Below are 27426 nucleotides of genomic sequence, written 5' to 3' on the forward strand. Positions count from 1 at the left end.
CATGTTGCGATTAAACTCTGAAATCTGATGTGTGTGGGGAAAAAAAAAATCGGATTTCATACGGACCATCAGGCTGGGAAGGACCATGGTAATTGGGCCCTTTCAGCCTAAAAATAGCAGCCCGGAGCCGCCCCAGAAGTGGAGCATCACATGAGATGCGGCAATTCTGTCGATTCACCTTGGCTCTTCCCGATTGCGCTGGTGCGTTGGCAATCTGGGTACCAGTGCTTGGATTTGATATCAGCTGTGAATTGTCCAAAAACACAGCTGACATCAGACACCCCCATTACTATCCCAGGAAAAAAAAAGAATAACACACTGAGATGTATGTGTATCTATGTGTGTCAGTGTCTCCGGTATGTGTGGAAACTGTCACCACTTGAATCTTTGGATTAGTATTACAGACTGAGGCCATCACTTCCATTTCAATCTGGTATATCCAAAATTACATTAGGCCTTTTTCTGTCCCTATGCTGTGTGCATGAGCTCCTATCCCTACACAGTACAGACATAAAATGGCATTCCTTAGCCGGCCCTAATTATTTATATTGGCTATTGTACCCATCCCTGATTGGCTGAGACCATGTGAGTTGATTGCTGCAGGGCATTATAGGGAAGCCTGCGTGACTGTACCTAATGCCATTAGCTCGCTTATTGAGTCTTCTTCAGCAAATGGTGCCAAGCATGTTTTATTGCTGATCCTCACAAACTAAATTGCAGTTTATTAGAATTTACTTGGAACTGCAAATTTCAGGAAATTCGACTTCAACTCAATCCTTCGCTGATCAATTTGCTCATCTCAAGTGCTATCTCTACCGCTTTTTCCTGAAGAGGCGTCGCTGGCAGTTTTTGCTGTTCTTTTTGTGGTGGCACCACCGCCGTCTTCAATTGTTTAGACTACAATTAGCGAGCGGCTTCCTAGCGGAAACCATCAGGGAGGTTAACATGTTACTTATTTTAAACGTTTCATGGTTTCCAAACCCTTGCAGCAGTTTTGTGTCTCATTTTTATTCTTCTATCAGTATTCGGTCAGTATTTTTCCTCAGTATTTATAAGCCAAAACCAGGCGAGGAACATTCAGAGAAAAGGTATAATAGAAACACGTCACCACTTCTGCATTTATCACCCACTCCTGGTTTTGGCTTACAAATACAGAGGAAAAACACCGACCAAATACTTATAGTAGGGCCATAGCCTTAAGTGTCAGTGTTTTTTCTCAGGAGTGGGAGACAAAACCAGGTAAGGAACAATCAGAATAAAGGTATACTAGAAACAAGTCACCAATTCTGCCTTTATCACCCATTTCTGGTTTTGTCTCCCACTACTGAGAAAATATACTGACCAAATACTTACCAAATACTGATAGTCGGGCTGTGGCTTTAAGCTAATTCCAGGCAGAACTGACTGAAAAAGATGTTGTTTATACGTAACATTAATAGTTTTTTCCAGATATATGAAATACTTTTTAAAAGCCAAATATGTTAAAATGATAAACTTACTTACCTTGATGATACCACCCCATTACTTGGTAACATCTCAATTTATAGACTTGTATATTCATATAAAGTCCTTCAGACAAGTGGGATAACAAAACATAAACCAATGTGGCGGCGTCAATGTGGACCACATGTAATTCTAACGCTGGTGGGTGTGGACCCTTCGACCTCGGGCTGGGCTTACCCTGGAGGGGCGTAACTAAGTGACTTCCTGGTGTAGCCTCTCCTGGTGAGGACAAGCTTGGCCGCAGGTAGTCACCAGGTACCACTCCAGGGCAGTCCCTAAGCCTGCAGCAACTGTCCTGAGGGTCAGAGGCATGGGTATGAGGTATAGGAGGACAAAGGCAAAGATGTGGTCAGACAATCCACGGTCACAGCAGGCAGCACAGGATCAGAGTACAAAGCATAGGTCAGAAGTGGAGAGGTAGGACAGCTCAGGTATACAAGCCGGGTCGATAACGGGAGAATCAATACAAACAAACGCATAAACAAAATATTAGCAGACGAACTAACTAGGAACTAACATTCAGGCAAGGAGTGGTGGGCGGAGCTGCCAAATAAACCCACTGCTGCCTAGTGATAGGCTGGGGAAGTTAAACTCTGCAAGACAACGCAGGGTTAGGTTCCTGCAGGATCTGGCCGTGCCTCCCTATAGTCAGGGGGAGACAGTAGGGATATGCAGCAGGGCTGGAAAGGAATGCATGAGGACTCAGCGGGGCGGCCTGACATGGGAAGGAGCAGAACGGCAAACACAGTGAGTAGCATGGCGCTGGGAATTTGTGCGCCTTATCGCTGTGATAGTGATCATGCAAACTTGTAAACAGAGATGTGGGGGATAATCCTGCAGGTAAAATCTCAGCACACAATGGATTCTAAGTTTCAATACAGTTTCACATGCAGTTCTTTCATCTGGCGGTGGATGGCATTGTGGGTTATAGATAATTTAGTGACAAAGAATGTATAATTGGTGGAGAAAAGTCATTCATATGGCAAAATTCCCAACCCTTACCTCAACTAAGCTAAACATTGCTATATAATTATTGGGTTCTATTAAATCAATTAGATCAAATCAAATCACTTGTTATTGAGTTATATATACGCAGTGCCGCATTCCAAGAGGCACTTTGAGCAAAAATTTTCAAAAGTTGCATACCTCTTTTTCTGACCCCAGCAATCTCTGGTTCAACAACATAATTGACTCCTTTGATCTTATGAAATGTCATATTGGGTCTAGGAGACAAAAGAAAGGTTAATCAAAAGGAACGTGTCATTAGATTCATGTTGCCTGAACAGCACGCAGCATTAATCAGAGCCTGGCAGTGTGATTGCAGCCAGGTACAATATGTCTTTCTGGGGACTATAGAGAGAGACCTGACTAATCCCCCAACTGGATTCTCCCTGCACTGCTCTTTCCCATGATTGACAGCTCTCTCCCATGTGAGAACATAGAGAGACACCTGTCAATCAACTGGGGCAATGTGGGGAGTAGCCAGCCGTGGACATCAACAGACTAGTCAGGTCTCTCCCTATAGTCCCTGTAGGACTTTTTCAAACTCTGTTTTAGTCTCTCTTCATACTGCCTATGGTTCGGGCAGCATCAGTCGAATAACAGTCTCCCTTTAAGCAACATTAAGCAGCGAGGCCCAGTTATTACAATATTCTGGCTGGTAAGGTTCTGTAGAAACAGTGTGAGAAATCCTGTTTTATGCAATTTGCATCCTTGCCCCAATACTGTCCCCAACACATGTGACCAGGGATGGCTATTTCTCAATGATCCCCTGCTACACACGGATGGTAACCTTGTATCACTAAGTGTAACATCGATTAGACACAGCCATATAAGATTCTAAAGCCTTTTCTTATTACAGTTCCTCAGCAGTCACAAAATTCCTTTGACTGATGATATTGCTCGAGGCATCGTTGTTTCCTTAAGGTTTGTGCGGGCACTGTGGCTTATTAGGGAGGATCTTGTGGGAGACGCAGGTTTGCAGCTGTAATTAAAATATGAGGCACAAACAGATAATGATCCTTTTACTGAGCTGTTTCACATACCAGTATAGGAAGAACTCAGATGATCCCTAACTTCTCAACTGAATTAAATAAGATTAAGTTCTCTGATTACCTGGATTACTTAAAGCATCTGCAAGATTTGGAGTATCAGAGCTTTGTATGAATCATATAGATATAGAGAGAAAAGTAATTTTCTTCCAGATAAAAAATATATGCCAAAATAATCAAAGACACCGAAGTGAGAAAAGCAGTAAATCTTCTTGTTGCCTCTTTGTTAGGATTGATTGCCCAATTCTATTATTCTCATGGTCCAGACGAGGATGTCTTTTCTATCTCGGGGCAACCTTGACAGATGTATTACACTGCAACAGCAGGCTGGGGATAAGTTGTCAGACCTCAGCTCCATTCCATGTTACTGTCTGAACAAATTTGGTCTTTAGGACAATCAAATACTTGGGGAGGCTGCCAAGTTTTTAAGCAGCCGCTAGAACAAAGTAGGGTTACCCATGACAACACCTTTAAAATATAATTGATTAAAAATTAACCCCTTCACCCACGAAGCTTGTTTTCACCTTGCCGACCAGGCCAATTTTTTTAATTCTGACCATTGTCACTTTATGAAGTAATACCTCTGGAACGCTTCAATGGATCCCGGTGATTCTGAGAATGTTTTTTTTCATGACATATTGTACTTCATGATAGTAGTAAAATTTATTTGATATGACTTATGTTTATTTGTGAAAAAATCGGAAATTTGGCAAAAATGTAGAAAATTTTGCAAATTTCAAAATTTGAATTTTTATGCCCTTAAATCAGAGAGATATGTCATACAAAATAGTTAATAAATAACATTTCCCACATGTCTACTTTACATCAGCACAATTTTGGAACCAAAATTTTTTTTTGTTAGGAAGCTATAAGGGTTAAAAGTTGACCAGCGATTTCTCATTTTTCCAACAAAATTTGCAAAAACATTTTTTTTAGGGACCACATCATATTTGAAGTGACTTTGAGGGTTCTATATGACAGAAAATACCCAAAAGTGAGGCCATTCTAAAAACTGCACCCCTCGAGGTGCTCAAAACCACATACAAGAAGTTTATTAACCCTTCAGATGCTTCACAGGAATTTTTGGAATGTGGAAGGAAAAAATAAACATTTAACTTTTTTTTTACAAAAATGTTACTTTAGACCCATTTTTTTTACTTTCACAGGGGTAACAGGAAAAAATGGACTCCAAAATTTGTTGTGCAGTTTCTCTTGAGCACACCAATACCCAATATGTGGGGGAAAACCACTGTTTGGCTGTGTGCCCACGATGCGTTTTTAATGCGTTTCTGCAGCGTTTTTGCAGCTGCGGAAACGCTGCGGAGACGCATTAAAAACGCATGGTAGGAAGGGAAGCAATGTTCCCCAATGATAATCCGCATGTGCTATGCACATGCTGCGGAAATTTCCGCTGCGGATTATCATTGCGGAAAAAAACGCAGCACTACCAATTATTTTGCGGAAATGCTGCGTTTTCGCCGCCATTGACTTGCATTAGAATGCGCCAATTCTGCAAGACTGCATCTGTACTTGCATAATTGGCGCGTTCTAATGTGCGGATGGTACCCGGGTGTAGAGGAGAGGAGAGTCTCATCCACACCCAGGTACCATTAAAAAATCTGTAAAAAAAGAATAAAATAAAAAATAAATGTATATTTACCTTCTGGCGGCCCGCGCTGCGCTCCTCCTTGCTTCCCGGCACTTTGCAGTGGATTGAAGGACCTGCGCTGACGTCAGAGTCATGTGATGGGTCACTCGACGCTGACGTCGGCAGGTCTTTCAATCCACTGCTGCCAGCATCGAGCGAAGCAAGCCAGCGCGGGCCATCGGAGGGTAAGTATATATTTATTTTTTTATTTTTAACCACTCTCTCGGGTCACACTATATAAATCCATGCCTTTTGCATGGATTTATATAGTGTGACCTAGTTGTCACAAGCACTTTCCAAGTGATGCTAATCGCTTGGAAAGCGCTTGTCAATCCGCATGCGGAAATGTCAGTGAATAACGCTTCACTTCCGCATGTCCTTGGCAGGAAAACGCATGTACAATCCGCATGTACAATCCGCATGCGTTCTTTTCTGCCAGGGAGATGCAGAAACGCTCAGGAAAAAATCCTGAGCATTTCTGCATCGTGGGCACATAGCCTTTGGGTGCACAGCAGGGTTCGGAAGGGAATAAGCGCCATTTGACTTTTTGAATGTAAAATTTGCTGGCATAATTAACGGACGCCATGTGGTGCTTGGAGGGCCGCTGATGTGCCTAAACAGTGGAAAGCCCCCACAAGTGACACTGTAGCACCCTGGGGGCTCGGTTGCTACAGATGTATTGCACCTCATCCAGAGGTGTGATATCTCACTCTCAGGTAAGGATGTAGTGTGGATCAGGACCCCGACACCTGCATGCATTACACCACATTTCCGGGGGGCAGGGTGACCGATATGCTCCAAGTAGAGCACGGCAGTCCCTGTCCCTGGCTGGAGTGGGGGGGAGGGAACACCTAGGGAGGGGGAACCCTGTAGTGCAGGAGCAGGGAGGAAGCAGTTCCTGGGTGCACCTAGAGAGAGGTACAAAAGGTGGGCACCATCTTAGATCAGTGTGGAGTTCAGGCAGAGAGAGGATGTGACAGAGCAGGACTCTGTGGAGCTCTGCTCCGGACGTGGGTCTAGCCTGTGAGGCCCAGTCAGCACTGAAGGAAGAGAGAGAGAGAGAGTTGGGGAAGAAGAGAGATGAAGAGGAGCGGAGGAGGCTCCAGGAACATAGAGGAAAGAAGGGGCCCCATGGGTGTGGAACGGCTGGTAGCCACCATACGCCCGCATCTACCTGAGTAGAGAGGTCAGGCCAAGGGGGAGACCGGTCCCCGAAACTAGTGGAGGCGGGGAAGTACCCTCAGCTAGAAACCGGAGGCTGTGACATTTCATGTGGCGCAGCCCCTCACTATACCCGCTAAGAAGGCACCACACAGGGTCAGGGAAACTGGCGCCGAGGTTTACCCAGAGAAGGCCAGAGGCAGCCGGACAGAAGCGTGGTCACTGGTGGGGTATGACAGGCCAGAGGAAGGATACGCAAAGGGGGTCCTGCGAAGCGCTCCAAAATCATCTAGGAGTTGGCCGAGCCCCCTCACCTGGTGAACATGGTGCGACGCGGGAAGTTACAGCCGGCCGGAGTAATGTGGAATAACGAACTGTGAGTAAAGATCCTGGACTGCATTACAAAGACTCCGAGTCATCATTCCCACGCACCATCACCCCCATCATCCACCTACACTGCCCTGGGGCTACACTCCTCCCGTGGGGGGTTATACCATTCCTGTGCTGCTCACCAACACCAGCCCCAGCGGTCTGTCCTGCAGCGGCGGTTCACTCTGACCTCAATCCACGGGTGGCGTAGTCGGACATTTGAAAATAATGAAAACCACCTCAATAGACTGCCATTGGTTTGACCACCCTGAGCCACGGGACCGGGTCATCGCCACGGTGACTACAACCCCCAGCATCCCACAAAAGGCCCGGTTCCGGGTTCCTCACACGGCCCAGGGGGCGCGTCAACTTTGGCGTAGTCGGCAGGATCGTGACCAACCCGCCACAAACGGGTATTGCGTGCTGGAAAAGAGACTGTTTCACTGTATTGAAAATGGCGCCCGCCCCAGAAGAATGGACGCCATGATGTGCGCGCCAAAAGAAAACAAGAAACCACCTCCTATGGTGGGCCAGGTCCCAGAATGGCGCCAAAGATGGAGCCCACCCCCAACAGTCATGAGTGCGGCTGCAGAGATGTCCATCAACGAGGGGGGGCTGCCCGTGAGAGTGATTGTCAGAAGATGACCCCGGGAACACCCCCAATGGGAGCGGAAAGAGAAGAAAACCGGGGAGCAGGGTGTGGTTTGGATCAGTCTCGGCAGACCACACCCGGAGATGGCAAGCAGCACCGACTCCAGCACCCTGACGGGTGGCTTGCTGCAGGCCATCGCGGCCCCGTACAGCCTCAAGGAGCTGATGGCGCAGCTCCCAGGAGGATACCCGGAGTTCCTCCGAACGGCGTTGGAGGATTTGGACCGAAGGATGGTCCAGGCACAGCGAGAAGCTGTAACAGAGTGGAGAGAGGAGATGGCCCGGTGGGTCGCGGCCCAGCAGCACAGGACGCCGCCAGCACCGGCCAGCAAGCCAGCCCCGGAGGACGAGGAGCGGAGGCCGGAAGCTGAGAGCAGCGCAGCCCTGGAAGCAGGTAAGGGGGACACCCCTGCCACCAGCCCGAATGCCACCAACCTGCCTCTGGACCCTGTCACGGAGCCAGACGTTCCGGGCGTCGCTGCGCCTACCCCGCTCCCACCGCCGGCACGCAGGCCCCAAGCCGTGAGCCCTGTCGCCGAGTCAAGCCCTAGGCTGTGCCCCCTGACCCCGGGTGCGGTCGGAGGCGGCTCACACCAGGCCCGGTCGCAAGGCCTGACACCTGCAGGCGCCTCCGAACCACGTGCGCCCCCGGTCCCGAAACCACCACCCTTAGGGGCCGACCTGTACAGCCAGCTCACCGGGCCCGATGGAGAGCCGGTCCCTGTGCCAGAGGGATGGGTTCACCCCAGTCAGCGGAAGAACCTGTCCGCAGAGGCTGAGGCCCCGCCCACTCCGCTCCTGCCCGTACCACAGCCAGTCGCCGTCTCCCAGCTCCCGGAGGAAGAGGTCCAGATAGAATGGGACCAGACTGGGGAAGAACTGATGGGATTTGCGCAGGAGACGCGGGCGGCCGCAGCTCACAGGCGGGAGATCTGTGAGCAGCTTGAAAAGGAGGAGCGGGCGCAGCGCCAGAAGAGGGAGCAGCTGCAGGCCCGGAGCGCAGAGGAGAAGACGCGGACTCGTAGCAACCCCCAAGCAGCACGCGGTCCTAAAGTAGCTGGGACCGTGGTAAAGTTCCACCAGGAGAAAGGTTGGGGGTTTATCCGGGACTCTACCACAGCCACTGACCTCTATGTTGACAGGAGGGATGTGGAGGGCCATCTGCCAAAGGGACACCGGAAACGGGAGCTGTTCCCGGGAGATCGGGTAACATACACCCGGCATCGAGGCCTAAAAGGGTGGTATTCCCTCAATGTTCAGAGGGTGGAGGAAGAACATTACCAGGAGCACTACTACCCAGAGGACCCGGACGGGTCTGAAGAGTATGGCGAGGAGGAAGAGCGTGCACAAGGAGGACACTGCTATTGAAATGTGAGTGCACTATACATAGTTGCCCGTTAGGGTACAAGAAGAAAAAAGTTCACCCCGGATGGGGACTGTTGCCTGACTGTTGCCTGTGTGTTGTTTGCTGAAAGTTACCCGGAGACGGGTTAGTAATAGCCGGCTGAGGACTGGGAGCAGCCAACTCTTTGTTTATATCCGGCTGAGGACTGGGAGCAGCCACTTTTTATGAACTATCCGGCCGAGGACTGGGAGTGGTCAACTTTGTAAATAGTTGCACTTCTTAAAGTGCCCCCTACTGGTTTTATAAGGAACTACAACAACTGACCTCAGAGCAAAAACCCGTTAGAGGTGGCCGAAGACAAGGTCCGGCAGCTAGATCAGCTACGCTCCGGAAGCAGCCACCCCAGGGCCTTCGTTGAGGGTTTACGAACGGGTCCCTCATGTTTAAAAGTTTGCACCTTAAGAATGGACACCTGGTCGCAGCAGGAGCTGTAACTTTCTGAAGGACTCCGTCGTAACGATGCTGCTGAGAGAGTTTTGTGTTTTACTACTTGAAAATCCGTTTTAAATTTGTATGCTGAAAAGTTTTGTATGATAACCGTAACCTTTAAAATAAAAATTGCCTCCCATAAGGGATGAGTTATAATGGTTTATAATCTTATATGTGGATGCATTCTAAAAATTTGCATGTTTTGAACTGTCTTTTACTCTGTTCCAGCCCGCGGACTTGCTGTGATTTACCAGGGGGGAATGTAGCACCCTGGGGGCTCGGTTGCTACAGAGGTATTGCACCTCATCCAGAGGTGTGATATCTCACTCTCAGGTAAGGATGGAGTGTGGATAAGGACCCAACACCTGCATGCATTACACCACATTTCTGGGGGGCAGGGCGACCGATATGCTCCAAGTAGAGCACGACAGTCCCTGTCCCTGGCTGGAATGGGGGGGAGGGAACACCTAGGAAGGGGGAACCCTGTAGTGCAGGAGCAGGGAGGAAGCAGTTCCTGGGTGCACCTAGAGAGAGGTACAAAAGGTGGGCACCATCTTAGATCAGTGTGGAGTTCAGACAGAGAGAAGATGTGACAGAGCAGGACTCTGTGGAGCTCTGCTCCGGACGCGAGTCTAGCCTGTGAGAGAGAGTTGGGGAAAGAGAGAGTTGAAGAGGAGCTTAGGAGGCTCCAGGAACATAGAGGAAAGAAGGGGCCCCATGGGTGTGGACCGGCTGGTAGCCACCATACGCCCGCATCTACCTGAGTAGAGGGGTCAGGCCAAGGGGGAGACCAGTCCCCGAAACTAGTGGAGGCGGGGAAGTACCCTCAGCTAGAAACCGGAGCCTGTGACATTTCATGTGGCGCAGCCCCTCACTATAGCCGCTAGGAAGGCACCACATAGGGTCAGGGAAACTGGCGCCGAGGTTTACCCAGAGAAGGCCCGAGGCAGCCGGACAGAAGCGTGGTCACTGGTGGGGTATGACAGGCCAGAGGACGGATACGCAAAGGGGGTCCTGCGAAGAGCTCCAAAATCATCTGGGAGTTGGCCGAGCCCCCTCACCTGGTGAACATGGTGCGACGCAGGAAGTTACAGCCGGCCGGAGTAATGTGGAATAACGAACTGTGAGTAAAGATCCTGGACTGCATTACAAAGACTCCGAGTCATTATTCCCACGCACCATCACCCCCATCATCCACCTACACTGCCCTGGGGCTACACTCCTCCCATGGGGTGTTATACCATTCCTGTGCTGCTCACCAACACCAGCCCCAGCGGTCTGTCCTGCAGCGGCGGTTCACTCTGACCGCAATCCACGGGTGGCGTAGTCGGACATTTGAAAATAATGAAAACCACCTCAATAGACTGCCATTGGTTTGACCACCCTGAGCCACGGGACCGGGTCATCGCCACGGTGACTACAACCCCCAGCATCCCACAAAAGGCCCGGTTCCGGGTTCCCCACACGGCCCAGGGGGCGCGTCAACACCATTTTGGAAACTAGACCCCTCAGGGAACTTATCTAGATGAGTGGTGAGTACTTTGAACCCCTAGGTGCTTCACAGAAGTTTATAACATTGAGACAAAAATAAAATGTTCACATTTTTCCCACAAAAATGTTTTTCAACCTCCAATTTTGCATTTTCATAAGAGTAACAGGAGAAATTGCACCATACCATTTGTTGTGCAATTTCTCCTGAGTAAGTCGATACCCCATAGGTGGGGAAAAACACTGTTTGGGTGTATGGCAGGGCTTGGAAGGGATTTTTGAATGTAAAATTTGCTGGAATAATTAGCGGACACCATGTCGCGTTTGGGGAGCCCCTAATGTGCCTAAACAGTGGAAACCCCCCACAAGTGACACCATTTTGGAAGCTAGACACCTCATGGAACTTATCTAGATGTGTGGTGAGCACTTTGAACCCCCAAGTGCTTCACAGAAGTTTACAACATTGAGCCATGAAAATAAAAAAAATAAAAAAATTTCCAGAAAAAAATATTTTTTTAGCACAAAATTTTGCATGTTCACAAGGGTAACAGGAGAAAATGAACCCCAAAATTTGTTGTGCAATTTTTCTTGAGTATCCAGTTACCCCGTATGAGGTCAACAACTACTTTTGAGGCGCAGTGCAAAGCTCAGAAGGGAAGAAGCACCATATTGGAGTTCAGATTTTGTTGGACTGGTTTGAGGGTGCCATGTCACATTGGTAGAGCCCCTGAGGTGCTAGATCGGCTGAACCCCCCCATAAGTGACCTTATTTTACAAACTACACCTCTCAATGAATTCATCTAGGGGTGCAGTGATCATATTAACACCACAGGTGTGTCACATAACTTTATACCATTGGGCAGTGAAGAAAAAATTATTTTAAATTTTTACCACCAAAATTTTGTTTTAGCCCCAGATTTTACATTTTCACACTGGGAAATGGGTAAAAATGGCACCAAAATTTGTCTCACAATTTCTGCTGAATGTAGAACTACCCCATATGTAGCTGTACAGTACTGCTTAGCCACATGGCGAGACTCGGGTGGGATGGATCGATCTTTGCTTCCTGGAGCGCAGATTTTCCTAGAATAGTTTGCGGATTCCATATACAGAGACCCTATGTGCTATAAGAGCAGAATCCCCCTCAAGTGACCCCATTTGGAAATTATACCCCTTTGTGAATTTATCTACAGGTGTAGTGATGATTTTTACTCCATAGGTGTTTTCCAGAAACTAGCACAGTGGATGTTGCTAAGTGAAGATTGCAAAATGTCGTTGTAGTGACCGTGTACGCTGTAGTGACCAGTACGTTGTAGTGACCAGTACATTATGCCCAGCTCATTCTTCTAGAGACATGCACCCATAAATTAGGCAGGCTCTCATAGTTACAGGAATGCCGAACATGTGGACGTTAACTGCGGTTTAGACACACACTGGAGCACAGAATGGAGGGGGACATTTGGATTTGGGAGCGCAGAATTCGCTGGATCTCTTTTGGAACTTGAGGAGCCATTTAGTGTTTCCAGAGTCTTTGTACTACCAGTAATGTGGAAGCCCCTATATTATTGTTAGCAGATCATGGACCTGAGTGGGGGCTTTTTTTGTGAATGGAGTTGAAGCTTTCATTGGGAACATTTTACAAAACATTTTGGATCACGTTTTTTCCTGCGCTCTACGCTGAGCGCTTACATCGGGGTTACCATTTAAATCTCCAAGTGGTGTGATTTAGATGAAATCCCCAAGGGATCCATTCACTATAATGAGGCAGCAGAGATAGTCTGGACTCCGTCTGGCCTCTTTTTAGCGTCGTCTTTCTTTTCAGAAGTGCACAGAACTGTGGCTGACGGCACTTTTATGCACGCCTAATAAAAAGACGGACACAGTGGGATCACAGGTCCTACGGTGTCCACAGTGCCTCCATCTGCCTCATTACAGGGAATCTTCCTCCGGGGTTCAGTCTGAATCACGTATTTCAGAGACTTACACGGAAACCCCGGTGTAAGCGCTCAGCGCCGGATAAATGTGAGCTGAGCCTTACTGCAATCTTTGGGAGGCAGAATGAGTAAATCAACGGCACGCAAAGAATTGGTTTTATATATTCTTTACGCCTTTCCTCGTGCAGTATAAGTGATTAGACAACTTTATTCTTCGGGTCGGTGTGATTACAGCGATACCAGATTTATATCGGGTTTTTATGATTGACAGCTGTCACACACTAAAAGACGCTTTTTATTGTAAAAGCAAGTTTTTGCATCGCCATATTTTGAGCGCTATAATTTTTCTATATTTTGACCAACAGAGTCATGTAAGGGCTTGTTTTTTGCGGGACGAGTTGACGTATTTATTGGTACCATTTTCAGGCATGTGACGTTTATTGATCGCTTTCTATTCTGTTTTTTGGGAGGCAGAAAGAACAAAATCCAGCAATTCAGGAATTGTTTTTTGGGGATTTTTTTATGCCATTCCGCGTATGGTAAAATTGATAAGGCAGATTTATTCTTCGGGTCGGTGCGATTACAGCGATACCACATTTGTATATTTTTTTGGTTTTGACGCTTTTACACAATAGAAACTATTTTAAAGAAAGAATAATTATTTTGCCATTGCTTTATTCTGAGAGCTGAAACTTTTTTATTTTTCTGCTGATGGAGCTGTATGGCAGCTTGTTTTTTGAAGGACAAGATGACATTTTCAGTGGTAGCATTTTTATTTATAGGCGTCTTTTTGATCGTGTGTTATTCCACTTTTTGTTTGGCGGTAGGATGATAAAGCATCGTTTTTTACTTTTTTTTACAGTGTTCATTGAAAGGGGTTAACTAGTGGGACAGTTTTATAGGTCGTGTCGTTACGAACGTGGCGATACCAAATATGTGTACTTTTATTGTTTGTTTTACACAGATAAATATATTTATTGGATTAATATTTTTTTCTTTTTTTCTTTATTTTTGTGATTTTTAAAAAAAAAATATTTATATAATTTTTATTAAATGTTTTATTACTTTTTTACATTGTCCCAGGGTGGGACATCAACTTCAAACTGTCAGATCACAGGAAGGAGGCAACTCAGCTCCAGCTCTCTGAGCAGGCACTGTCAGGCCACCTTCCTGCAGGACCCTGAAGGACCCCGTGGCCATCTTAGGACCGGGAGTCACCATGTAGACCATCAACACAACGCGATCACATCGCGTTGTGCTGATGGGATCACAGAGGGAGCCCACTCCCTCTGCGATGCCCTGCGATGTCGCTGTCACTACTGACAGTGGCATCACAGGGGTTAAACGCCCGTGATCGGTGCTAGCACCGATCGTGGGCAGTGCTGCGGGGTGTCAGCTCTCACACAGAGCTGACACTCGCATGTGATCGCGGCGGTGCTCAGCGTGAGCCTGCCCGATCACCGCACTGTACATGTACTGCTCTTTGCTGGAATGCAAATCCCGCAGAGCAGTACATATATGGCGCATGTCAGGAAGGGGTTAAAGGGGTTTTCCTACGAGCAAAGTTAATTTTAATCAATAGATCTTGAAATAATAATAATTTCAACAATTGGATGTTTTTACATTTTTTTTTCTGTGCTGAGATAATCTTATAAATGTGCCCAGGGGTGGATTAAGAGTAGCCAGGGCCCCGGGCAGTTTAGAAGGCGTGGGCCCCCCCAGATACCGGATGTATCACGTGACATGTCACATGATCTCATTTGATAGATCATGTGATAGGTCATGTTAATAAGACACGCAAATTTTTCTCTTATGTACAACGCCATACACAATAGAGCAGGGGTGAGAGACCGTGACTGTTCTGGAGTCCGAACCAATAGGCTGAAATTAATTCTGCTCAAAATTACCATAGTATCTATAATATACTTACCTTGTAATGTCTTCACATCCTGTTCCATCCAGATGTTTCCGGATCCCAGAATTATTTCATCGACCGCCATATTGGGACACCCAAGGGATGGGTGTCTCAATATGGAAACAGCTGGTGGTACCAGCTTCTTGCACGGTACCACCAGCGGAACACTGTCGCGAACACACCGTACATGCCGCACATGCCGCCTCCGGGATCAGCCGAATGATTGACTGATTGCCGCCATCTTTGTACAGGAGGAGCGCATGCGCAGTTTTAATGTGACCGCCGCTATCTGCCTGCACAAAGATGGCGGCGGTCTGATATACTGCGCGGGGAGATAGCTCAAATGAGAGAACACATGAGAGAAGAAGACAGCAACAGGGGTGGAGAGAGAGAGCAGACAAGGGGGAGAGCACATTGGGTACACAGGTCAAAGAAGAGATCACATGAGAGGAAAAGACAGCAGATGGGGGAGAGAGAAAGCCCACAGGGAGGAGAGAGAGAGCACAGGGGGGAGACAGCTCCAACAGGACAGCCCATGAGGGCAGAACACAGCACAGGAAGGAGAGAGACAGCACATGGGGTAGACAGGTCAAAGAAGAGAGCACAGTAGGGAGAAATCAGCACATGGGGGAAAGAGAGTGGATAGGTGGGTGAGCACATGGGGGGGGGGAGAGATTCTCAACGCTGTAAAGCCTGCCCCCATCGTGACATTACCGCCCTCCCGATGCGATAGCATCGGGCCTCCTTCTAGTAAAAAATAATTATTATTCATAATTGTATGACTTAATATTGAGCAGAATTAAGTATCCTGACATCTCCTATATACAATATGAGCCCCCACATAGCCCCTCAATAAACAACCAAAGTGATCAACCTATGGGGCCCTTATACATGTAAGCCCTAACAAAAAAAATGTGAAAAATTCTCTTTTTATTTAGTTTAAGAACCCAAAACATACAGACATAAATACACACACATAGCACAGAAAAACAGTGATATAAAAAAGAGCAGAAATGCGGGGAGTTGGGGACTACTTTTGCCCTTCATAATTCCCTTCCTAACAGCGGAGGTTGGCACCCTAAGTTTACACGGTTTGGCGCCCTGCTCCTCGTCAACTGCCCCTCTGAAGCCCGACCACTACTCTAACTGACCAGGCTTTCTCAATAGGTGATCAGATAATATTTAATGAACATTTATAAAATATAGATACTAGTAACCCTTCAGATCATAAATGGCCAGTTAAGTGGCAGTGTAATTAAGTCAGAAAACATCGATATACCTCACAGACACGTGAGGTATATAGCCCCTACATACAGTATGAGCCCCCACACAGCCCCGTACATACTGTTTGAGCCTCCACAAAGCTACCTAGATTCAGTATGAGAACTCATTTAACTACCTATATACAGTATAAGCCCCACATAGCTCCCTGCACAGCCCCAGCATGTATCCCCACACAAGTAACATCACCCCCTTCTCCACACAGGCACTCAGTATGTAGCACTACATGAGTGACATTATCCCCTTCACTATGCAGCCCCATGTGAGTAGCATCCCTCCCTTCACAACACATCCCGCAGCCCCATGCAGCCACCTTGCATGCAGCCTCACAAGAGTGACATTACCCATTTTTCCTTGGAGCCATCCAGCATCAACCACCCTTCCCCGCACAGCCCCACATCTCTCACCCTCCACAGCCCCCTTCTCCACAATGCCCCTCATCATCATCCCCCTTCTCCACAATCCCCATCATCATCCCCCCTCCTTACAGCCCCCATCATCACCCCCCTCCTCACAGCCCCATCATCACCCCCTCCTCACAGCCCCAGCATCATCCCCCCTCCTCACAGCCCCCATCACCATCCCCCCTCCTCACAGCCCCCATCATCATTCCACCTCCTCACAGCCCCCATCATCATCCCCCTCCTCACAGCGCCCATCATCATCCCCCCTCCTCACAGCCCCCTTCATCATCCTCCCTCCTCACAGCCCCCTTAATCATCCCCCCTCATCATCCCCCCTCCTCACAGCCCCTTCATCATCATCCCCCCTCCTCACAGCCCCCATCATCATCATCCCCCCTCCTCACAGCCCCCATAATCATCCCCTCTTCTCACAGCCCCCATGATCATCATCTCCCCTTCTCACAGCCCCCATCATCATCATCTCCCCTCCTCACAGCCCCCATCATCATCATCCCCCTTCCTTACAGTCCCCATCATCATCATCCCCCTTCTCATAGCCCCCATCATCATCATCCCCCTTTCTCATAGCCCCCATCATCACCCCCCCTTCTCATAGCCCCCCACAAGTAGCAGTGGCCATTTCCCCATGCAACCCTCCATCATGCAGCCCCAATTCAATACCATCATCCACATTTCTTTGCACCCAAAATTCATCCTCAGCCCACTCACACTGAGTCCTGTGTCCTCATTCCCACCTGCACATAGCTCCATCATGCAGCCTCTCTGTCCGCTTCAGCAGCCACAGCTCCAGCTCCACGCTGCTTCATGTTATCGGGTCTTCATTAGATTGAAGGAAGCCCTGCCCCGCCCCTTCCGGTGACATCATCCCCTCAAAAAATCAACTCGACTCTAGATGCTACCGAGCTGCAGATGTCGGTGCACAAAGGATTATATGAGGGCAGTCTGGCTATGGGCCCACCGCAGCCTCGAGCCCTGGGCAGTAGCCCAGATTGCCCTCATTATAATCTGCCTATGAATGTGCCCCTGCTATGTACGGTGTAATGGCTGTGTATGACCGTGCATGTAACATGGTCTGATCATACCATAGCTCCTGGGTAGGGGAGGAAGTAAAAAAGTATATAGAAATTATGGCAAGAAATCACAAATAATTATTTCTTTGAGGTAAAACATTTTTTAAAAACAAGCAGGGAAATGATTTATCTAAAAAAATCAGCTGTGACCCCATGTTGTAATATCTGTATCCTCTCTTTTGCTTCATCCCCTGCCCAGGAGATGTGGTATGATCAGACCATGTCCCTGTACGGTAAGACACAGCCATTAAACAGTACAAAGCAGGGGCACATTTATAAGATTATCTCAGCACAGGAACATTTTTTTAAACACATCCAATTGTGGAAATTATTATTCTTCCAAGATGTATTGATTAAAATCAACTTTAAAATTAACTTTGTTCGTGGGAAAACCCCTTTAATGTCATTGATTAAAAAAATTAATTAAAATAAACATACGTCTTGTTCATTTTTACAGCATTATTTATTTTTAATATCTCTTTTCCTCATCTATGTCAAATCTGCTGCTTTCTCTCGCATTTACTGCCCTTTTACACATTCTGTACATTCTCTCCACATCAGTCCCTCTCTTCTTCGCTCTCACATATACAACGCTCAGACTCTACTGACATTTCTCAAACGCTCCAAACCATCCACTACCACCATATAGTGCACAAAACGGTCACACATATCTTTAAACCACCTGCTCCTTATCTTTTTTCTGCTTCTCCTAATCGTTGGCGACATCTTCCCTAAAGCTGGCCCTCCTTCTACTAGTATATATAACTCTCTCCCTGCTGCACATAGAAGCCCTGCTAATCTTATCAACATTCAGTGCATGCCTTCTCGTGTCTCTTTTAATTGAATTTTGGAACTCATGGTCAGCGTGTAACAAACTCTCCTACATCCACGACTTCTTCCTTTCCAATTCACTTAACCTTCTGGCTCTCACTGAAACCTGGATCCAACAGTCGGACACCACTGCCTCTGCTGCTCTCTTGTATGGTGGGCTACAATTTTCACATACCGCCAGACCTGAAAGCAGACAAGGTGGAGGTGTTGGTCTGCTCCTTTCATCACAATCTGCTTTCCAGGTTATATCCCCAGTGCCTTCACTTATGTTTCCTCCTTTGAAGTCCACACAGTTAGACTCTTCAAACCCTTCTCTCTGCAAGTGACAGTTGTGTATCACCCTCCAGGCAAAACCAACCAATTCCTCGATCACTTTGCCACCTGGCTTCCACACTTTCTATCCTGTGACATTCCCACTCTCATCATGGGGGATTGTAACACCCCCATTGATGATCTGCTCTCCCTATCTGCCACTTATCTTTTTTCTCTAACCTCTTCCTTCGGCCTTTCACAGCTTACTAACTCTCTTATGCATGAGGACAGGAATACTTTGGACCTGGTCTTCTCCCACCTCTGCTCAGTGTATGAGTTTACTCCTTACCGCTCTCTAACCACAACCTTCTTTCCTTCTCTGTCAAGAACTGTCTCACTGCTCAGGACACCCCCACTTACTACCCATGAAGAAATCTACGTGCCATCAATACCCAACAGCTTATGAACAATCTACAGTCATCTTTATCTCTGATCTCCTCCCTCTCCTGTCCAGATTCAGGATTGTCACATTATAATAATACATTGCAAAGTGCCCTGGATGAAGCAACACCAGCTACATGCAAAATGACCTGGCTCAGACGACCATAACCCTGACACATGCTGCAAACACGTTTTCTCCCGTATTGCTCAAGGTGTGCCGTGCGTCAGTGGAGAAAATCACTTGCAGCAGAAGACTGCATCCACTATAAGTTCATGCTCAAAACTTATAATCCTGCTCTCCATCTGGCTAAACAAGTCTACTTAATCGTCCTCATCACATCACTAGCTGACAATCCAAAATGACTCTTCGAAACTTTCCACTTCCTCCTGAGCCCTAAAGTACAGGCCCCTATCACCAACATCAGCGCTAATGATCCTGCCACTTATATCCTAGAAAAAAATCAATTATAATCATATATTTTCACACAATCCACTCAGAGCCTGGATCCCCTTCGCTCCCACTCAAGCTAACTTTCCATCTTTGAACCTGTTACAGAAGAAGTTACCAGGCTCCTTGCTTCTTCTTGCCCAACAACCAGCACCAGTGACCCTATTCCCTGACATTACCTTCATTCCCTCTCTCTGGCTGCCACTTAACTAAAATATTTAATCTCTCTCTCTTCTGGTATCTTTCACTCTTCATTCAAAAACGCCACTATAACCCCTTTACTTAACAAAACATGCCTCGACCAGAACTGCACTGCTTAATACAGACCTGACTCTAATCTTCCCTTCATCTCAAAACTAATGGAACGCTTGGTCCACTCTTGTTTATTCCACAATCACTCAGATTACTCTCTTCTTGACCTTTACAATCTGTTTTCTGCTTGTTCCACTTGACTTAAACTGTCCTTACTAAAGTCTCTAACAATCTACTAAGAGCTAATTCTAATGGTCACTACTTTCCTCTTCCCTCTTTCTAAATTTTCCTCAGACTCTAGCCCTTCCTACTCATCTGCCTCCACATTCTCAATGCACCCAATAACACTGGGTAAATGTACTTAAACAGATACAGGCTGATGATCGATCACGCAGCTTATTTGAAAACCCCTATTTATTATACTGATGGCACTTTTTACCTATTGTGCCCCCCCATTTCCTCATAGATTGTAAGCTTGCAAGCATGGCCCTCATTCCTTCTGTAACTGTTGAACTATGTGTTACTTTATATTGTCTGTGCATGTCCCCACTTAATTGTAATGTTTTGCCGAATTTGTTGGCGCTATATAAATAAAATTATTATCAAAATTATTATTAAATTCATTGAAGGTTTGCCTGTCAAATACCCCCTTTTTTTATTGATTTTAAGCAGTACATATCAAATCAATAACATTCATGAGTTCTCTGTCTCTTTTTTTGTCCTTTGCATTCCATTTTGTTATGCATATGATATAGTACAGCAAAAATCTAATTCAAACTTTACCAATTCTTGCCCCTCCCTTTCCCTCCCCTCTGCGTGCTCCCCCGAAAAAGAAAAAGCAGTATTTATGGAATTGGAACACAGCCTTCAACACATTTAAGGAGATACCATTTGGTGTCCTTTAATTAAGCTTTCAATCTATCTTTAATAGCTAGTGATAATGTGGGAATAAGGAAAGACCAAGTTGTGAGGAATCTCCCCGTTAATCTCTCTTTGTCAGTTAATGTTTCCAGCCATTCCATTTTGAATAGGAACATTATTTTTGTCTGTATCAATGATTGGGATGATAAAATACCCCCTTTTTAATACAAGGCTACAAACTAATCAGCTGCAGAAATGTTTCTTAGGGTACGTTCTCATCTGCATATAAATCGGGTGAGTGCAATCAGATAAAAAAATCGGATTGCACTCTGACTAATGTTATTCAATGATTTAGTGCTCATCTAATTTTTCCTCAGCTTAGATATGACTGAGAAAAAAAATCGCAGCGTGGATGTGACTCGCCAATGCAAGTCAATGGGTGCGAGAAAAAAATTGCTGTCCGATTTTTACGCACACATCTCAAAGGAAACCAAATTTCATAGCCAAGTGCAGTAAATTCACAGCCCGAACCATCAGAATAGAATATATAGAATAGATATATAGATAGAATAGATAGATAGAAAGATATCAGTGAGATATACAATCAGTGCATTGCATGTGTAGTTTTCTCTACTTGTATTTTGCTAATAAATCAATAAATAAATGAAAAAAAATTTACATGGGGTCCCCCTTATTCTTAATAACCAGTTAAGGGAAAGCAGACAGCTGTGAGCTGGTCTTAGTAGTCTTGGAAGGGGCCAATAAACACGGAGTTTCCCACCCTATTATTATCAACTCACAGCTGTCTGCTTAGCCTTTACTGGTTATTAAAAACGGGGACCCCCCCCCAAAAAATGACGTGGGGTCGATCCTATTTTTAATAACGAGTAAAGGCTAAGCAGACAGCTGTCTGCTGATATTAATAGGGTGGGAAGCTCCATGTTTATTGGCCCATTCAAAGACTACTAAGACCAGCTCACAGCAGTCTGCTTTCCCTTATCTGGTTATAGAAAATAAGGGGGAGCACACGCCATTTTTTTTCCATTTATTTATTCATTTATTAGCTAAAGACAAGTACAGAAAACTACACCCTCAAAGCACTGATTATATATCTCACTGACATCTATCTGTCGATCTATATTTGCATATAATATTGCTTTATTAGTTTGAAAACTAGCTTTAACTGACATAGAGAATGACAGTAAAAGCTGATGTTAAAAACGCATTACATATGGATTGCGTACGCATGTCATACGGATACTAGTTGAGAAAAATCGGATTGTACTCACATGACACTTGCATGACACTCGTCCTACTTTTCTGGATCAACATCAGAGTGATTTTATTTACGCAGATGAGAGCGAGCACTTATGCAGAAACTTTTATGACAAACTATTTAATGGGATTTACTTTTTTACAGGATTAGTAAAGAAGGAGTTTTGTTTTGGTCTGTTCCGTGTAGCTACAGTAAACCTTGCTTCTTCTACATGAAAAAAGTCATTCTCATTAAGTAATAACACTATGTCGCTTGAATGATTGCAGTGTTAACACTTATCAAAACTCTATCCATTCAGTGATTGTAAACTGCAAAGGTTAAAAAAAGTATCATCTCAAAGAACCCTGCTTAAGGGGAACCTGTTTGGACAAGAGTGGACTTTTAATATTCCCGAGGGTCACATCAAAACCGGGGACTATTTTGGAGGACTGAAACAATAGGCCAAACTTTATTCTGTTCAATATTAATTTTACAGCTTATTAAAAAATCAGTAAATTATATGGTTTTGATTAGCTATTACTTTTGTACATGTTACAATAGGCCCTGTAATAACATGTATTAGCAATTAGGCTATGTTCATACTCGGTCTTTTTGCAGTGTTGCTCTGCTGCGTTTTTCAATGCAAATGAAAAAATATTTTTGCAGTACCTGCAAAAGCTATGAATATTCAGAAATCTCATGCACGCTCTAGTTTTTATTTTCTGATGGAATTTGAGAGCTGCAGCACGTCAATTCTTTCAGCGTTTTTGTGGCATTTTTTCACTCATAGAAAGCTATGAGAAAGTAAAAAAAAAAAAAAAACAGTACAAAGAACGAAATTGTACTTTCAAATCTTTTTTGGTGAATAAAACCAAATTTAATAAACATGTACTGGATACAAAACATGCATGTCATCAGTACTCAAAAATACTGCAAAAAAAAGAGTAAAATACCCCAGGAAAATGCTGAAAAACTGGTGTTTTGAATGTAATGTTTTTACTGCCAATAGAGCAGGTTTTGGCTGCAGAAAAAAAACACATTTTCTGCCGGATGTAAAGACATTAACCTGAGCTGCCCACCTCTGCTCCCTTCACTATAGAGTGGTCGCTCCTTGGTACCGCAGAGAAGCTTTTCGACAGTAGTTGGCAGGTACACATTCAATGTGTTTACACAGCCGGAGCTGTTTTCAGCTGATTGGTGGCGGTGCTGGGTATTGGACATCCACCGATCTCATATTGATGATAGGTCAGGACAGGTCATGAAAATTTTTTACCCTGACAACCCCTTTAATTAAGCATTGTCAAAATGAATTGCCCGTCCTTGTAATATGCATGGAACCACACCTGCATCCAAATAACAGTTTATCAGACCAATTCTGTTCTTTAGGCCAGGTGAAAACATATATATTCAATGACTCAACTTGTTTACTTGGTTGCTTACTATGGACCTAGATTACATTCACAGGTGGACATCACTATGCGAATCTCTGGCATGTCAGTCGGGAATCCAATAAGTATTAAGCACTCCGGCTGCGCAGTGGGGAGCAGCTATCAGACGCCCACTGGGAGAAACGCCACAAAATAAGGCACCTAACAGCGGTTTATATAGTTTGTGCGCCTGACCTGTGTCTCTGCACACGTCAGGTGTACACTTTAATCATACCTCCCAACTTTTACAGAACAAAAAGAGGGGGTACGCCCTAAACCACATCCATTTATCATTTCTTTCTACCGCGGCAGGTGGAGAGGTCAGAGGGGGCGGTGATTATTCCATTTTTGCTGCATTTTTTTATGCCCTTTCCCAATTATTTAATGCGTTTTTGGTGCAGATGTCAATCGGTGTTATTAATGTGTTTTTTTTTTTTTATAGTACAGAAAAGATTTGTTTCTGCACTTAAAAAAGTAACTGCAGTTTTTACATGCACTTTTTTTCGAGACTCTACTTAAAAGCCCCCAGAGAAAAAAAAGTACCAAAACCGCACTGTTCAGCCGCATGCGCAGTTTTCATGAATTCACATCCATTTTGCTTGGACAGTTAAACACAGAGGAATTTCTGTGCAAAGAAAAGAAGGGGAAAAAACGCAGCATTTACATTACATGTGAACACAAACAGCCTAAATATTTAAGCAAAGTGGATATGATTTCATGAAATCTCCTGCCCTTGGTGCATCTAAAGACACTGCTGTACTGTGCAGTTTTGGTGCATATTTTCTCTATAAGCTTCTATGTGGAGCCTGAAAAAAATTGATGTAAAAAAATACTGTTGCATTTTAAAGTGCAGAATCAAAGCTTTTCTGTACTAATTTGCATCAAAAACGCATAAAAAAGTATAGTAAACACACAATAATCAGAGAAGATTGTGTGCAGAAATAAAGCAGTAGAAAAAACGCATTGTTTAGGATTTGTGTGAATACGGCCTTGGTGTTACATTTTTATTATATTTTTTATGGGTTTTATGGAAATAAAAAATGATTACAGGGACAGCAAATATGTCTGTTTTTGCTAATTGGTGATGTTTATTATTTTTTGAAAGCGCAAATTAAAAATTACATTATTGTACAGTAATTGTTTTTCATTATTTTTTAGTAATTTTATAAGAAGAAAAAAATCGGACTTTTTCTTTACCTCTAGAATACCGGAATATAGAGATGCACTGCTATATACAATGTATCCATATGTACCAGTATAATCTGCCTGGGAGTTTAGAACCTGTGAGGCAGCTTCAATTATCATATGCTAATCAGCGTAGACTGTGGTGCCTAGCGTTAGCTGCTGCCTACAATGATACAGGTTGTGGATTTGATTCCTGGAGAGAACAAATCACAAGAAAAGAAGAAACAAATTATATTTTTGTAATTGTATTTCATTATTGTTTAGCAACCTTATAGGAAAAAAAGATCTGACTTTTATTTTCCCTCTAGAATACAGGTACATAGAAATATACCTCTTTGTACAGATAGATCTCTATGTATCAGCATAATCTGCCTGTGGGTTCATAGTCTGCAATACAGCTTCAAGTATACTATATTCAGTGTAGGCTGTGGCTTAGAGCTTTAGCTGCTATCTGAAATGGTTCAGGTTGTGGGTTCAATTCCTGGGAGAGCAGATCACAAGAAAATAGGATAAGTATTTATTTAATTAATGTAGGATGATTCTACTAATCAAAGTAGATTTATGGCTGTAGAGGTCATAGAACAACAATTACGGTATAATTGATACCTGTTTTGTAGTAGTCCGATACCCTAATCCTGAGAAATCAAGCTTTAAATTCACATGGAAATTAGACTGGAAGTGAACTTTCAGTATAACTTACATGTGCTGCATTAAAAAAATTTGCAGTTCATTTAGCCTCTGCAAAAATGGAATAAAAATTGGACAAAAATACTTATGCATCCATTTATGTACCCCACAAACTACTAGTAGGTCCAGTAATCATGGTCTATACAAGGACCGTAAAATTTGGAAGGATGACGTCAGCCAAACTATAATACACAGCAATAAAATAGTAAGCGAAGTCAGACTTATTAGTCAACGTGGCTCCATAAGTGTCCACTACTTTAAAAGTTAACCTTAATGAGCCCAGTGTGGTATAAGAACTATAAAAACCTCCACTCACCTACCAGACTGGTGCCACTACTTTCCACTCTGTATTGTGTCCCCTGCTGATCTCTCGATCTCCTTGATGGCAGGATCGGATGTTGATGATCAGATACTTTGATGAACATACAGTATATTTTTATTTCCTAAACCATGCTGGCCCCATTCAAAGTAGAGGACAACCTGCCTTCAATTTGCATTAATTTTTCTTATAATCCAGGTGCAGAGAAGGGGACGTATTTTTCCAAATAATTCTGCTACCTTTTTGTTCTACTGTTTTGAGGGCCCAATCAATGTTATCATCTGGATACTTTTAACAATATTTTTTTTATTGAGTTTGTATTATCTGTTTGATCATTCATTTGTTAAAAAGGGCATACTTTGCATTTTAATTAATGATCAATGTTTTTTCTTCCAAAGGTTTTACTCATAAGACGAAAAAGCTTAATACTGGATCTATAGCTGATTTTGGTCAGGTAAGTCTCCTACTAGCATTGCTTACAGGAAATTGGAACTGAAATAGTGGAACCATCAGCTGAAAATAAAACAAGAAGAATCACAAAATGTGTTTACACAAGAACTCTTTCTGTACATCTACATGATAAAATATGATAGTAGGCATGTGACTGCTGAGTCCCCAACTAATCCCAATAATGGAGGTTCCATATCCTTCATGTTAATGACACAAGCGCTGTCAATGGTACTGAGAGAACGCCCCAACAAAAGTGAATGGAGATGTTGTCAAGAAAGCGCACTGCCGCTCCCATAGACTCATAGAAGTCTAATGAGTGGTGCTCACACATGCAAATTATTTCTCCATTTTCACAGAGGATTTTGGGACCCCTGTTCTTGAGACTAGTGAGGATCACAGTAGTTGGACCCCAACTGTTCATACCTTTAGCACCTCTATAAGTGATATATGTTGTTCATGGGATTACCCCTTTAATTGGTAATGCTTAGTTATTAATGCTTGCCACCAGCGCTTCTTCAGTATGATAGATGTCTACAATGTATTTTTTCAATTTATTACAAAGTGTCCTATGGAGCTTACCCTCTCCTCTCCCACTCCCCAATAAATTTTAAGTCTCTGATAGCGTCCTCCCCATCCCACAATTCCTTATGACACTATCAGGGACTTAGTAGCCTTATCCACTACTCAATTCATTTTACATCCATATCTAATGTCCTCCTCCACCTCCCCCTGTTCATAAGTCCATTATAAATCCCCCTTACTCTCATCCCAATTCCCACCCTCCTCATTGCCCTGTCCCCCACCCCTCTCATTGTCCTCTCCCCCACATGCATGAAATAAGCATTTGATACAACAGAAAAACCGAACTTAATATTTGGTACAGAAACCTTTGTTTGCAATTACAGAGGTCAGACATTTCCTATTGTTCTTGACAAAGTTTGCACACACAGCAGAAGTGATTTTTGCCCACTCCTCCATACAGATCTTCTCCAGATCTTTCAGGCTTCAGGGCTGTTGCTGGGCAACATTGAGTTTAAGCTCCCTCTAAAGATTTCTAATGGGGTTAGGTCTTGAGACTGGCTAGGTCACTCCAGGACCTTGAAATGCTTCTTACGGAGCCCACTCCTTAGTTGCCCTGGCTGTGTTTTTTGGGTCATTGTCATGCTGGAAGACCCAGCCACAACACATCTTCAATGCTCTCATGCGATACATGACCCCATACATCCTTCCTTCAATACTGTGCAGTCGTCCTGTCCCCTTTGCAGAAAAGCACCCCCAAAGTATGATGTTTCCCCCACCATTCTTCACGGTTGGGACGGTATTTTTAGGGTTGCACTCATCTTTCTTCTTCCTCCAAACACGGCGAGTGGAGTTGATACCAAAAAGTTCTATTTTGGTCTCATCTGACCACATGACCTTCTCCCATGCCTGGAATTTCTGTACAGTTGGCAACCCTGTCCTGTAGACTGACAATTCGGACTAGCAGTGTGGTCATAGTCCTGGTCCGAACTGTATGCTCTCCCTTGCTGCTAACAGAGGCTGCTTTTTCTCTGCAGCATAGGAGAACAGCAGGGACACTGAAGCTTGCCAGATCCATTGGGGCTTGCAGGCTCAAAAACATAGAGCCTGCTAGCAGCCATGCTCCTGATCTAGGTAATCGACCATTCTGAAACCGCAAGATGACCGGT

At 44.7% G+C, this 27426-nt stretch overlaps 1 protein-coding gene across 1 annotated transcript in view; it reads left to right on the forward strand.

The window, feature by feature from the left end:
* Positions 1-27426, forward strand: part of LOC141272717 (fer-1-like protein 4) — a 227932-nt gene that overhangs the window by 19935 nt on the left and 180571 nt on the right. The window contains exon 2 of the mRNA XM_073683718.1: positions 25687-25742. Within this exon, the coding sequence (XP_073539819.1) occupies positions 25687-25742 (56 nt within the window). The remainder of the gene's footprint in view (positions 1-25686; positions 25743-27426) is intronic.

Source organism: Phyllobates terribilis, unplaced genomic scaffold, assembly GCF_046119375.1.
Source record: "Phyllobates terribilis strain yellow unplaced genomic scaffold, ASM4611937v1 Scaffold_5__5_contigs__length_657084704, whole genome shotgun sequence".
In the NCBI taxonomy this organism is placed as follows: domain Eukaryota; kingdom Metazoa; phylum Chordata; class Amphibia; order Anura; family Dendrobatidae; genus Phyllobates; species Phyllobates terribilis.